We start from the raw sequence: 15,440 nt of genomic DNA on the forward strand, positions 1-15,440 counted from the left end.
CTAGAAATAAACATTAAGTCACTTCTGTATTTTGTCCTGAAATTAACAATTTTAGCTATATAGGTAATCCCTACCTTACATACTTACAGATGCCTGACTTATGAACATCCCTTCACCAGCTCTCCTCAAAACTTTCCACTCTCTAAAGGCACATACCACAGGGCAGAGTAGGGGCATAAGCCAAGTTACCAGTTCCAAGCAAAGAATTAGAAAAAGTCTTTTATTTTAGAAATTCACGTGAATTTTAAATTCTATTCCATGATTTCTCCATGTTTATTTCAATGGAAAAATAAATTTTACCCCAAGTAAACCTGATCATCCAAGTAGATATCTTGCTTATCCTACGAAATTGCACACCCCTAAAACACTACCTTATATATCTAGAGATATAAGTAAGCACTCCAGTCCGAGAATTAAAGGCTTCAAATAAACAGCCAGCTCAAACAAGAACCAAGTTTTGCTCCAAATAACAGACAATTCTATACGCTGCCACTTCCCTTCTATGTTTACTCTCTACCAGTCTATTTCTCTCAGGGGATCTTACAATGGGTATATCTCAGAAAACCCTAGGGAAATTTTTCAAACTATATATTCCTGGACCCACCTCCAAGTTTCTGATTCAGAGATATGGGGTATGGCTAGGACATGTGTATTTGGAGGGAAAAAATCCTATAAAATTCTGTTTTAAGAACCACTATAACAGATCTCCTTACTGGCCAGCTGCCAAAAAAAGAACCACTATAAGATGATCTCTGTTGTTTTTCACACTTCCTATTTTACATTATTTTTAACTTGTAAGCAACCCCGAATCCCTTTGAGAGTAGATAAAATATTACTTCTATATAAGTAAATTATTTAACCAATAAAATAGTTAAGCTGGCTTGGTTTTGGGGTTTTTTTTTAAAGCCCGTCAAATTTAGCAGTAGAGGGTTGTATACCAACTTCAGTGACACTAATGTTAATAAGTTCTGATAGCCAACTACCATCAGACCAACCTGGTTTGGTTATTTTATGAGCTAAATAAGCCTTTATGGTCTGGTCCTAGAATCTAACCCTACTCTTTAACAATGGTTCTCAAACTTTGGTGTGTATCCATACCATATGAAAAGCTTATTAAAATGTAGCTGCCCAACCACATACCCTGAGAAACCATATTTTTAACAAGCTTCACAGGAGAGTCCAACACACACAAACATAGGAAAATTATTCATTCATAACATTAATTCTATGAAAAAAATTCTAAATTATAAACAACTTATAAAATAACTTTGAAGCACACCCATTATGTAGTCAGAATTATTTGACTGAGATCAATTAAATGTATTAGACTTTGATTTCCCAAAATTGCTTACGTAAAAGTTCTCTGAGTTATTTTTATTCCAATTTTGAAAAATACGGTGAAGAATAACAGTATCATTTAAAGATTTCCTCTTCTTTCATAAAAATAGACAGCTTCTATAAACTGAATATGTTTAGTGTTCCTAAAGAAAAACATTCATCCACCAGATAAGTATTTAGTGGAGAAAAATCTGAGACCAAAAAGTTAATAGTTCCTTTAAGCGCATTTATGAGCATTGCCCACAAAGGCATTTTTGAAATCATCACCATTTCACTGTTCTGCACTAAAAATTAATGGTGATGAGCAGTTAAAATAGACAATATTCTGCTTTTAATTCTAAGTGCCTAAGAGGCATGAAAGAATAGTGGTTTCTCATTATGAATCTAAAGTGGTTCCAAACTGGAGATTCAAAGAGACCATTACCTTCTCAAATATATTTGGAAACAAAGAAAACTTCTGAAAAGTATTCATTATTTCACCATTTTTTCCCTTGAAAATGATTTTAGTATCTCAACATTATTATGTAAAATTAAAAAGGAGCAAATTCAGGACAAATCCAAAAAATTATTTTAATAATAGCTAAAACATATATATATAACACTTATGTACTATGTCCCAGGCACTGCTCTAAGTGGTTTTACATATTAACTGATTGAGTACTATTTTTATCCCTAGTTTGCAAATGTGGAAACCAAAGCGTAGAGAGGGTATAACCAGACCGAGGTCACACATCTACTCAGTAGCAGGGCTATGATTTGAAACTGGCTCCAGTCTGTACATGGAGCCACTACGTTACACAGCTATTTTTATCTTCAGAGGACCTAAGTTCAAGGCTGGCTCTCCCACTTACTAGCTGGGTGATCTTGGAAAAGTTACTCAAACTTTCAGCCTATTTCCTAATCTTTAAAAGTTGAGTAATAAAAGTAAATATATCACAGAATTGTTGTGAAGATTACATGAGATAACATGTGTAAAGTATTGGCACAATATCTGATACACAGTAACAATAAATGTTAATTTACCTATATTAAAAATCTATATTCTGCAACAGCTTCTAAATAAGATGATATCTTTAAAGTACTATGATGGCATGGTACTGATAACACCAATATCCAGAGTTCGATCCCCATACCAAATATATAAATAAATAACTATGATTTAAGAAGTTAGAAATAAAATTTGAAAACAAACTCAGACCAACACATAGCCCCCAAAAATATACTTTTTAGAAAGTTCCTACCTCTTTTTTAGCTGGAGAACTTTTGGTTTTCTTAGGAGTTTTTGTCTCTCTTTTCAATTCAATGGCATTTTCTTTTCTTTTTGAGGCCACAGGCCCTATTTTTTTATAAGGACTCTTTTCTTTTTTTTCCATAAGTACCAGCCTACAACCAGCCTTTAGAGAAGAGGATTCTCCTGTTTTATGAGCTGAAGACATGAAGTATGGCTGAGATTCTTTTGAACTTTCACATTTAGTTTGCTTCCTGGGACTGTAGCTCTTCCTTTCATCTGAAAATTGTTCTGTTTTTACTAAGAAGAAAGAAAAGATTGCAGTTGTTGTTTTTGGAACATATCATCCAATATTAATATTTTCTTCATTTTTCAACTGAGTAATCTTAGTAGCATATAGTATCATATGATGATTTCAAAATGCTTACATTAATACTTTGGTTCTTTAGCTTATACAACACATTTATTTTTTAAATGTAAACATTTGTATATTACTTCTTTGTATAACCAATTCAAATTAAAAGATTTATCTGGTTTTTTTAATATAAACTACTCATTTCTTAAAATAATACTGTAAAATACATCCAAGGATATAAACTTCATTCCACAGATACGCTCTGAAATGTACACAGAGAAAACTTACTGACTAGAATATGTCATATAAAAATTCTGTGTTTGTAATACAGCCTGAAAGCCCAAAATTCTGAGATGTCAAAACCAAAAGGTACCATATAAACAGTATTAAGACCAACTATACTAGCACATGATATGATATCAGGACCACTAAAGAATAAAACCTACAATCATTACAGGCAAGCTTCCAATGATGTGGAAAGCTATGATTCAATTCTATGAGACTATCTCTAACATTAAAAGCTCAAAACATTTAGTTCTTTGTCTTCATATATTGAAGCCCATATGTTGCACTTAACTCCAAAAATAACAAGCCAAGAGCTGTAACACATTTCTCACAACAATCACAGAGCAGGTGGGCATTCTACACCAGCTAGTATCCAAATAGTTTGCGTCTAAGTAGAACATGCTCTAATAGTCCTATGAAATAATGTCTACCTAACAATACAATTATTGAATAGAATGTTTAAACAATGTTATCATGAGGGCTGGCTGGTTAGCTCACTTGGTTAAAGCACAGTGTTGGTAACCCCAAGGTCAAGGGTTCAGATCCCCATACCGGCCAGCTGTCCTGCCACCCCCAAAAAAAGTTGCCATGAATTTTCTTCTATAAAGACAAGTGTCCCGTATAGTAATCAAGACACTGTGATACTGGTATAAAGATAAGCAAATTTGTCAATAGAACCTTCGAGAGAAATTAAAGAATAGTTTTTTCAACAGACGATACTAAAACAATTGAATAATCATGTACAAAAAAAAAAGACAAATGTTCCATCTTACTTTTTTTCTGCTAGTATTACCTTTATGAGGATATTTATATTTCTCTGCTTTACCCAAATTGGGTTGGACAGATGAAAATGTTTCTCCTTCTTCTGTGTCACTTTGAGCCTAAACAAATTTAAAAAGTGTCAAATGTGACAAAAATTAGGAAAACTGCCACAAAATCTGTTGTTAAAATTGATTAAAGTTTTAATTTTAAGTTTAAGGGTCACCTTCCAAACTAGCAGGACACTACCATAAACTGTCATTCATTCACTCACAAAATTTCCAGGGCAAAAGAACCGTCATTTTACAGGTGAGAAAACAGATGAAAGGGTATAAAAAAATACATTTATAAAAAATTAACCAAGTTCATCCCAACCTGAGAATCTGAAAATGGAAGCCTTACTTCTGCTTCTTTCATCTCAACTCTCAAATTGTTAGTATTATGCAGTTAAAAACTAAAATCTAAACCAAAAAGACTAAAATGAAAACAAATTAATGCTTGAAATAAAAATAAGAGCACTGTCTCGAAACAGAAAAAAATATATCCATTTCCTCCATTGCTCCCTCAGAATTCCATTTTATAAAGAGGTCAAAATTGGGATGCATAACATAGTATTTTTTTAAACAATTATGATTTACATGTCCTTATGTGGAGTAAAGTTTTTCAAAATGACAAAGTCCCCACCACTCCCTATTGCCTTATACCTGCCTGCTTAGTCATGGCCCCTGGTAGTAACTAAGTTTACAACTCCCTGCTTTAAAGGAAAAAAGTAAAATCTTTTAAAATAGTCAAATATTAATACTAACAATTATATTAACTGAATGTGATTCATCAGAAACAAAGCTAATTTACTGGAAATCAAATGCTTTAAAAAAATCTTGATGCTTTTAAAGATTCCCAAAAATATACTATTATTTGAGACTGTCCTAATATAAATACACATCTTAAAGTCAGCTAATTAGAAATAGCAAAAATTTTGCTTCTTGAAAAGACAGTCATTAATATTAAAGTTATTAAACTTGTGTTCCGTAGGAATTTTTATAAGCATTATTCTCTGAACACATACATATGAACCCCTTGTGATAAAGAATAAGGAAGAGATGTAATTCACTGCTTTGTGAAGAAAAGTTCTGGTTTGCTTTGGCACTGTCAACCTCCTTTTAGGAACAGTAAGTTTCTCAATGAGCTTCCCCAAAAACATTTTTACAAATTAAAATAATTTAGCTTCTTTCTGTAAGAGTTACTCATGGTTTTATCTCCAGAGCCTAGAATACACAGGTATAGAAAGGAACACTGATCTGTATTGTATATTCAGAGTGCAAACAGCTTGATATAATCTACCTTTTTGGTCTTAGGTTGTTCTTCATCCAACATGGCTAACGTTCTGGCAAACTCTTCATCTTCATGCAATTGTCTCTCCAGCTGTAAAAAGTGTCAACACAGTGAGTTTCTTTTGTTCTTCTTGTCAGTGAAAGTTTTTAAGTGTTTGATATACAGGTATTTAGAAGAAACTGGAAAAACGTTTTCCAGAAAATAACTATGACATTTTTCTACTTAACATTTAACAGTAAATATCACAGGTTTGTTTCACTAAGCCAAGTTAACTTTCAGAACATACATTTCTAACTTTATAGGCATAATAGATAAATTGAGCATATTTTTAAAGTCACATTTCTGACTTAGAAAATTTGAAGCCTTAGTTTTCTCTTAATGGTCCTAATGCAACACTTATAGACCTATTTCTATTTATTTTAAATTCTGGAAAGAGCTCTGAAAGAAAATGTAAACTAACAGAAAAACATAATGGTCTGGAAGGCACAAAAAAAAGGGAATCTAAGAAATTAAGAAAAGCATATATTTTCTTTGCACACAATAGTAACCATCACTTTTTACCATTAAACTCCCATTTTCGATTACTAATTCAAATGCACCTGTTCTGACTTCTGAAATTTTAAGTCATCACATCAGAAGTTTCCCTAATATGCTAATGTAACACACACATTCTAGTTACTTCACTGTATTTACAAATACCTTCACTCTCAGCAAAATGGAGCTCTTCCCGAAGACAGTGCAGCAGTGGAATACACTTCTCATTATAAACTAAATGGTTTTATGTCCTTTGGTAAAGTGGCCTAACATAAGTTGAACAAAAACCTCCCCATGTTATTCAAACAAAGGAAAGGACATCAAAATCCACCCAAAAGAAAAGGCTTGGAAGTTGGCATAAGCCTGATGAGGACACAGTAACCAAGCCTTTTCCTGTTTATAAAATGAACTAACCCAAACTACGCAGACTAGCAAGCCAGACAGATGCACACTAATACATTCTGTTGCCTAACATTTCTTTATCATAACTGAACTACACATCTCATTGTGAAAAACAGTATTAAAATCTTAATCATAGAAAAGCCCTTCAAACTCTAAACCACCGGTAGCCTTGCAAGGATTTCTAGTTGAACTCTATATCACTTTCCCAAAATTTCACACTGTGTAGTATGCTCTGGAAAAGAGGATTCTAGATATTTGAGCAGACAGAAGAAACTGAAATACTTGCATTAGAATTCCATTATTGGTGAACATGGCATCATGTGATCAAGAGTCCTGTGTTTTATTACAACGTTTAACACAGCTAAATATGTCATTTAACATACTGACTTACATATTAGATAATAGATGCATTTACTAAATGAATAAACAGAAGAGGTAGGGCTCGCCAGTTAGCTCAGCTGGTTAGAGCACGGTGCCATAAGACCTGGGTCAAAGGTTCAGATCCCCATACCAGCCAGCGGCCAAAAATAAATAAAACAAATAAAGAGGTAAACATGAGGAAGAAAAAAAGGGGAAAAACTCTCAGAAGGAAAATTAGGAAAGACACCATCAACATTAACACACTAAAAGTCCTTCAGCAGATTAATAAATTACTCAAAGAAGATTCTGAAAGAATGTGATAGAAATGGGGAAATAGCAGACTGTGATACAAAGCACCACGCCTGGTTTGGAAAGGATTGGGTAACCCTCCAGAAATTGGGACAGATGAAGAGAAGTCAGGTTACTAAAAATTACTTCCCAGTTTATCCTAGGCTACTTGTACTACATTGTCATGTGGACACCTGTTTGTAGTTTATGTAAGTCAGTGTGATCAAATAAGACAAAAAGATTTTGAAACACAAACTATAAACTGCCAATTAATAAAATGTGAACAATCACAATATTCTCTCACAATATTTATCAAGAGCCCATTCCATGCCAAGCACTAAGATAAGCATTGATGTCACAATGGTTGAGTGACACATAAACAGCCCTGGTAGGTAGAATTTATAGCCTATATGGAGGAAGACACTTAAGTAGCAATTATACTAAATGATAATAGTAGCCATAATAAGGTGCAACAGAGTATATGGCAGGGGTTTCTAATATTGTTTGAGGAGTCAGGGAAAATGACACGCTAAGAAATAGGGAGAAGATTCAAATAGCAGATACCTAGGTCTGGAGCCTCCGACAGACACAAGCATTCCTACTGAATATATTTTCTTCATTTGGCTTCCATAAAATACCAATCCCGAGATCTTTTTTCTTTTCTGTTCACATTCTCTCCCCATGATCTCACCCAGTTACACTCATCTTAACATTTAAGTGCTAATGAATCCCAAGCATACATCTTCAGCTTAGACCTCTGCTGTGAGCTCCATACTCCTCTACCCAATCAGCCACTCTGTATCTCCATATGGAAGTCTATTAGACATCTCGAACATACCATGTACAAAACAGAACTCTTGATTTCTCTTACCAAGCCTGTTTGGCCTCCTGTGTTCCAGTCTTAGTAAATCATCACTCATCCAGTCACTGAGGCCACCCTTGAATTTTCTTCCCCCACATCTTACATCCAATCCGTCAACAACTTGACTGCTTCACCATCAGGGTACACTCAGATTACAACTGCTTCTCACCACCTCTTCTGATGCCAACCTGGTACAAGCCAAGATCTTCTCTCACCTACCCTACCTTAACAGTCTCCAATCTGATCTGCTTTTAATTTTGCCCCACCATGGTCTATTCCATCACAAAGCCAAAGTAATTTTCTTTTAAGATCCATCAAGTCCTATCACCTCTATTCAAAACTCCAATGGCTTCCTGCCGTGAGCCATCCCGCTACAGGGAGTGGCATGGGAGCCTGAGAGTGATGCCCCTTATTCAACAGGCTGCAAGAGGGTCTCCTATGTGCAGCACGGCTCTGTGGAGATTTCTTGTTTGTTTCACCTTTACTTGACAAGGCTTTTCAGAATTAAAGGCCTAACTTTTGGCTCAGTGTGGCTTTGGGGGATTCCAAGGGCCCTGGAGTTTCTCAAGGCCATACTGGCATGTCCTTTGGAAAATTCCAAGGGCCCTGGGGTTTCTTGAGGGACATGTTAATAATACATCAAAATTAATTGGTTTAGGGCCAGCCCTGTGGCTCACTCGGGAGAGTGCGGCGCTGGGAGCGCCGAGGCCGTGGGTTCAGATCCTATATAGGGGTGGCCAGTGCACTCACTGGCTGAGCGTGGTGCGGACCACACCGTGCTGAGGGTTGCAATCCCCTTACCGGTCAAAAAAATAAAATTAAATTAATTGGTTTATTTAAAAGGCATTGTCAGTACTGAAGGTGTTTTTGAGCATGTTCCCACCAGTATGGGTTGGCTCAGTTTAATTTTGTTATTAATCTTCTTTGTTAGTGATATGTGCATTAACCCATTGTGGCTGTGGTCATGCTCTTGTACGTGTGGAATGAAGTTGTTATGATAGATTTCTATCTACATTTCCCCAGGGAGACGGTGGGTCTGAGTGCAGTAATGTTTACAACTAATTGATCATAACCAGTTACAGATTTCTTTGTTTCTCCCCACTCCCACAGTTTCATTTGATTTACCAAGAACATGTTCTTTTTTTCAGTAATAATAAGAATGATATGGTGTGTTTTTGTTAGCTTGAGTAGGATCATTTAATTTTTCACTTTGTTCCTTATACTGTTCCCAGAGTCAATTGGCAAGAAAATAGAAAGTTTTACTATAAATATGAATAGGTAAAATAGTAAAGATATATAAAAAGGTTTTGATACTAATAGATTTTGTTTAGATTAAAGTGTAATTGTTTTTAATAGTAGTACAAAATATAATAGAATATTATAATTAAGTTTAATTATATAAAATCATGGTGTAAATATTGTGATTTTGGTTAAGATTTAAAGTAATTAATATAAAACAAAACATTAAATTGTTAAATATAAGTATAAGTAAGATTTAATAGGAATTTAGAATATAAGTTCATGTGTAAGTTTAAAAGGTCAAGAATTGTGATTCAGACCAAAAGTCTGACGCTTTAATGCCAAGCATGCCGCTACTGTTTAGTTTCTTGGCCACAAGCCACAGGCTTTAGGGTGAACTATTGATGCATGAGTAGATGCTTTTATCACAGCATGATTGCTTTGGAACATTTTGTTTTTTCTTTTTCTATAGAGATGAAATAAAAAATGTTTTGATTAAAAGATAAATCATCATGTAAAAGGTTACGTAAAAAATATAAATAAAGCAAGATTTTTGTGGTTGGTGTCCACACTTGCACTAGACATCTGTGGTCCATCTCTTCCTTTTCACCGAACCCATACCACCTATTCAGGTCCAACAAATCCTGCGGAGCTGGTCTCCAGCAGCTTCCCATCTCACAGAAACTAAAATCCAAAGTCCTTACATCCAAAGTCCTGTCAGTAGGTATCAAAGACCTATCATGACCCACAGGATTTGCTGCTGGCCATTTCACCAAAATCATCCTAAATCACTCTCCTTCTCAATCATTCTTTTCCAGCCATACTGGTCTCCTGAACACATGAAGCACAATTCTACTCAGGATGTCTGCATTTGCTGTTCTCTCTACTTAGAGGAAATCTTCCTCCAAGTAGCCAGCACCATGGCTCACTGCATTATTTCATTTTGTGCCCCAATGCCGTTCCTTGTGCTCAAGGATCTTCCCTAAAACTACCCCTTTACTTTTCTTCATAGAACTTATAATTACTCGACATTACATTCTTTTTTTATTTTTAACTGCAGTATCCTTAACACCTAGAACAGTGCTAGGCACTCAGTAAGTGCTCAATAAATACTCGTTGGATGAATATATGGGTTTACAGCTCAAGAGAAAGCTCTGAACTGGAGACAGATTTAGAGGTCATCAGCATACACGAGTACATAGTAATTAAAGCCACAGGAATGTGTGAGATTGCTCATAGTGGAAAGAGATATGAGCAAATTAAACTTTTGTGGGGAGGGGGGCTGGCCAGTACAGGGATAATTAAACTATTTTAAACATACTAATGGCGACTCCCAATCAAAGAACTCTAAAAATAAATCTTTAAGTAAATAATTATCCCTGGTCTCATAATTTATATTTTCTAAAAATCTAGATTTTCATATATTAGATTATACTTATTTTACACGTGTAACTTTCAACGAGGCTCAATTCAAAATTAGACCAGAAGAATCTTGATTGTTTGCCTGGCGAGATTAAACAGCAAGTCACAATATCAAGTTATTAATGATATCTAAACAAAATGCCAATACCTCGGCATCTTCATCAAGTTGCAATTGCTTGGCGATGGCTTCATCATTTAATCCAGAATCATTTGTATTTTGTGAAGGCTATGTTTCAAAGAAAATCAAGCAAGATCAGTATAAACCTTAAGTAAGAAATAAGGTGCCATTCTTGACTGCAGCTGATTAAATATACCAAGGAGAGACAAGTCTATCAATAATAATCACAATGCACACCAACAAGAAAGTCAAGTGTATGGCCACTCCCTGACCACATCCAATTTCCTAATAAGTAAATATCTCATGGACAGATAGTTATCACTTAGTTCTATTGATATGTTCAAGAGAAGTATCAAAACAAAAATATAAAAAGTCCTGTAGATTAATGTGTTGGCTCGAAAAGAAGTCCACCCACAGGTATGTACAATCAACTATGTTTCAATAAAAAAATAAACAAAAAAAAAAAGAGAGAGAGAGAGAAATAGTCCAAAACGCTGGCAAACCAATATGTGCAAATGATTACATTGCCCTATGAAGGCACTAATGAAATCAACAGACACACCATTCGGCAGGCTACCTTAACCAGGAAACTACTTTCACTATAACTTATCTGTATGTCTGTTTTCTAATGGACAGAAAAAGATGAATCCAATATTAGTCAAAGTAGAGGTCAAAAGTATAACATAGGTATGCTCTACTTATAAGGGATGTATTGTCTCATTTGGGAACAGATTTATTGCCTGATTTTGGTAAGGTCAATAGTAAAATGAGTCTGCATTGTGAGAATTCAATTCAAATTCTAAGAATTATAATTTTTTCTTATGGTTTAAATGATCTTTTCCCACTTTCAAGTATAAAATAATTAATTGTGTAATATCCTAACTTCCTCATCCTCTAAAATGAGGATAATACATTTTATCCATAATCATAGAAAAATGATTTTCGTTAATAAAACATGTTGACCCATTTATAACACCAAAATTTGTCTTATTAATATCAGTGAATGGGTACAAACCCTGAACATCCTTGCTTGCATGTAGAATACTCACCTCTTTTCTCTTGCTTGCCACCATCTTCTTGTCTGATCTTTGGACACTTCCAGTTCCAAAATAATCAAGCACTGATGTGGGTGTAAGTTTTATTGGTGATAAAGGCTTATTCTCAGTCTTAGTGTTTTCTTCATTCTTTTTCATGTTTGATACTCCAAGATAACTATTTGTAGATCCTCCATTCTCTTTTGATTTTGAGGCTGCCTTCTTAGACATAAAGTCATCTTCTTCATCTTAAATGGAATATAACCAAATAGTTTTTGATAAAACATCAATTTAATTATTTATATTCTTTATATATTAACCACATCTACCATCGTTATAAAAAATATACAAGAGGTTTGGGATGCTAATAATTTTTTTCTTCCTATCTCCCAAATTCAACAGTCATCCCCACATTTACCAGCTAGGTCTGTAATACACTATCTCCCTCAATTACTACTTAGAGTACACAAATATTTTCTGAGTACCTATTACGTACCAGGCACTGAGTTTACAGCAGTAAATAAAAAAGACAAAATACTTGTCCGCATGGAAGCTGAAATCTTAGAGAAAAGGATATACAAATAAACAAATACATATTGTCAATTTATATGTGCCATGAAGAAAAAGTCAAACAGGGTGAGAGAATTAAGAGAGATGAAGCTTGCTCTCTTACATAGGCTTTAGGTGGTCAAGAAAAACCTCTGTGATAAGCAACCTTTGAACAGAGCCCCGAAATGAAGATACCTCAGGCAAGAATATTCAGGCAATGAAAACTACAAGTGCAAAAGCCTTAAGGTGAGTGTGCTTGGAAGTCAATGTGACTGCAGCAAGAAGTTGATATCCTTTAGTATAGTAACTCCTGAAGATAATCAGAGGCACTGACAAATATTTATACACAAATATATTCATCACACTATTAAGAACATGAAAAGTATAAGCAACTAAAATAATGAAAACTGTGGAAAGTCTTATATAAATTGTGCTCTAACCGAACAATGGACTCATGCAGCCATTAAATACTAAGCCCAAATTTCAAGGTTCAAAAGTGATGAAAACAGCCAGATTAAGCTGGCAAAAAAGCAAAATGCATCACTTTGTTGTTTTACATTAGCCCTAACATTACAGGTATAGATGTCACCCCTAAAAGAGGAGCTGCTTTTCATGAGCCTTCTCTACTAGTGATCTCTTTACAATAGTGGAAGGTAATAGAGCCCGTCTCTGAATATGTGAATTTAAACTTAACAATGCCTTCAAGCTATAGATCCAAAAAATGTACTATGCCTAAACATAGACATAATTTTATAAACATTTTTGTAATTTCTGAGTAAAAATTTAATTACAAGTAGATTTCCATCGAAAAAATATGGAAGTGTTCTGTGTGAAATTTCAAGTAGGTTTTCACTCTGCTAATCAAAAGTTGCACACTTTTTCTCTGTTAACCACAAAATAAACAGCTCTCCAGGCCCTTTGGAAAGTAAAAGGAATTCTAGTGAAATAGAGTTATGAAAAGAGAAAAAAGGAGGACAATTCTCAAGGCCTGACTCCCTTGCATTGAAGACTTAACTTAGTGCACCTACCCAAACTCACTTTACAGTTATGAGAATACCTAACAAGAAAAAAGTAAATTTGTGATCCTAAGCATACAGATATTTCTTTCATATATAGATGATTCCACATTTATTCATAAATAAATATGGTATCCTATAAGTCACAGACATAGCTGAAAATATCCTGTCACCTTACCTTGATAAAACCAGAAAACCTGAAGAGCAGTCCTATTGTCTCTATACTATGACTTCTGAACTAGTTGTCTTAAAGCCCCTGTAGCCCTTAATATTTCAAAGGCTACACCAATATTTTATGAAGAAGGTAAAAGAGGTGAAGGATGCAACTAGCTGCTTGCAAAAGATACAGACATATAACAGATGTTGCTGTGGCCATCCTCATGTGAAATAAATATTCTACAATCCTATGAAGTGTGTAGAGATGAAACATTCCAAATAAAGCTGCTGTTGTTTTTCTTTTTTAACATTTGTTCTTGTTTTCTAATAAGACTAAATTTGTTTCTGCCTTGTCAGAAGCCAAAGGCAAACTGTGTTCTCTTCTCCCCCGGAACTTATAATAAAATAATGATAAATATATCTAAGTCAAATTTCTGAGAACTCGTTGAAAATCATGGGCAATTGAATACTTAGAATTTCCCTTCAGGATATCTGTCTCCTTATAAACACACCATTTATTTTTATTTATAGACAACATAACCTCGAATGTGATAACAATGACCAAGTAAACTAGCGTTATCCAACACAGCACAGGAATTGCCTGAGAGAGAAGATTGCTTTGCCACTCTGAGTTAGATACATTCATTTATTTAGAAGGATAACAAATAAAAAAGAAAGAAAATAATATGCAGGTCCATATAAAAATCTATTTACAAGCCAGGAAAGAAAAAAATCTAATTCTTGAGTTCATACTGCTGAGAGTTTTGCCTTTTCAAACGGATCTCTGAATACCCTAATTCTGTAATTTTCTTTCCTGTGGTCTAGAACACACAAAAAAACAAATTTATGGAGAGATGTGGTTATAGAGATTTAAAATAACTGGGGTTTTTTTGGCAGCTCACTAGCTCAGGAATCCGAACCCCTGACCTTGGTGGTGTTATCAACACCATGCTCTAGCCAACTGCTAACTGGCAGAACTGTGGTTACTAGAGGTGGGAAAGGGGAAGAGAGGTTAGCAAGAAATTGGTTAATGGACACAAAGAATGATTATGTTTTGTAATGATGAGTATACTAATTATTCTGATTTGACCCTCACATATTGTACACAGGTATTGATATTCAACTCTGAACCCACAAATATGTATAATCAACTATGTTTCAATAGAAAAAAATATTAATAAAATAATTTAGCAACAAGTTAAAAACTAAAAGGGGTATCTGGGTGTTTAAAAGCCTTTTTCTATAAAGTTCCTTTTCCATACTTCCTTTAGTCAAAAACCTAAATTATCCTTTTGGTTTTGGACGTACAGAAAGGATCATGCATATGTCCAGCATTCAGTAAATACTTGTTTGTGGATGGAAGAGAAACTAAACATACCATCTTTGTCCATTTATGTAATGAATCAGACATTCTATACATATCAGTATAATAAAATAAAAGTTGAGACTGCTCATCTTCAATCAAGAAACCAGAGATCTCATGATTCATTACCAGTGAATCCTCTTAGAATCAAATGGAATCAGTTATACTTTAAAAATGAAACTATTTTGGGCCGGCCCGTGGCTCACTCGGTAGAGTGCGGTGCTGATAACACCAAGGCCCCGGGTTCGGATCCCATATACGGATGGCCAGTTCGCTCACTGGCTGAGCGTGGTGCTGACAACACCAAGTCAAGGGTTAAGATCCCCTTACCGGTCATCTTTAAAAAAAAAAAAAAAAAGAAAGAAACTATTTTATAATTTGGGGTATTTAGTGAGGTAGTTGAATGACGATAAAAAGAAAAAAGTACTGGCTTGAAATATGAGATTATCCACCCACATAAGTGCCACGTCCACTGAATCTCACAGAAAAAAGAAAAGGGAGAGGGGAGAAGGGAAGGCTTGGACAACTGGCCACAGGTACATTACCCAGAGCTTCTATCTTGATTCTAAGGCATGAAACAGGCAATAGAAGGAAACCTGATTGGCCAGAGAGTTAAGGGAGTGATTCTGCAATACAAGCCCAAACTTCCATTCATGTATCTCTTCCTCACACATAAAAAGAAGGAACAATGCTAGTCTCAGTATTAAAGGTGAATATTATTTTGTTAGAACTTACTGACATTTTCATATGATAATCCTACTTCCTTAGCATTCTGGGACACAGCCCTGTGTCTCTCACAG

At 34.8% G+C, this 15,440-nt stretch overlaps 1 protein-coding gene across 3 annotated transcripts in view; it reads right to left on the minus strand.

The window, feature by feature from the left end:
- Positions 1-15,440, minus strand: part of RFC1 (replication factor C subunit 1) — a 71,302-nt gene that overhangs the window by 25,255 nt on the left and 30,607 nt on the right. For 2 of the 3 annotated variants that reach the window (XM_063108054.1, XM_063108053.1), the window contains exons 5-9: positions 11,572-11,804; positions 10,553-10,630; positions 5,307-5,387; positions 4,000-4,087; positions 2,580-2,866 (exon numbers count right to left, since the gene is read on the minus strand). In XM_063108054.1, the coding sequence (XP_062964124.1) occupies positions 2,580-2,866; positions 4,000-4,087; positions 5,307-5,387; positions 10,553-10,630; positions 11,572-11,804 (767 nt within the window). The remainder of the gene's footprint in view (positions 1-2,579; positions 2,867-3,999; positions 4,088-5,306; positions 5,388-10,552; positions 10,631-11,571; positions 11,805-15,440) is intronic. The other variant, XM_063108055.1, reaches the window with a different exon arrangement.

This window comes from Cynocephalus volans, chromosome 9 (genome assembly GCF_027409185.1).
Source record: "Cynocephalus volans isolate mCynVol1 chromosome 9, mCynVol1.pri, whole genome shotgun sequence".
In the NCBI taxonomy this organism is placed as follows: domain Eukaryota; kingdom Metazoa; phylum Chordata; class Mammalia; order Dermoptera; family Cynocephalidae; genus Cynocephalus; species Cynocephalus volans.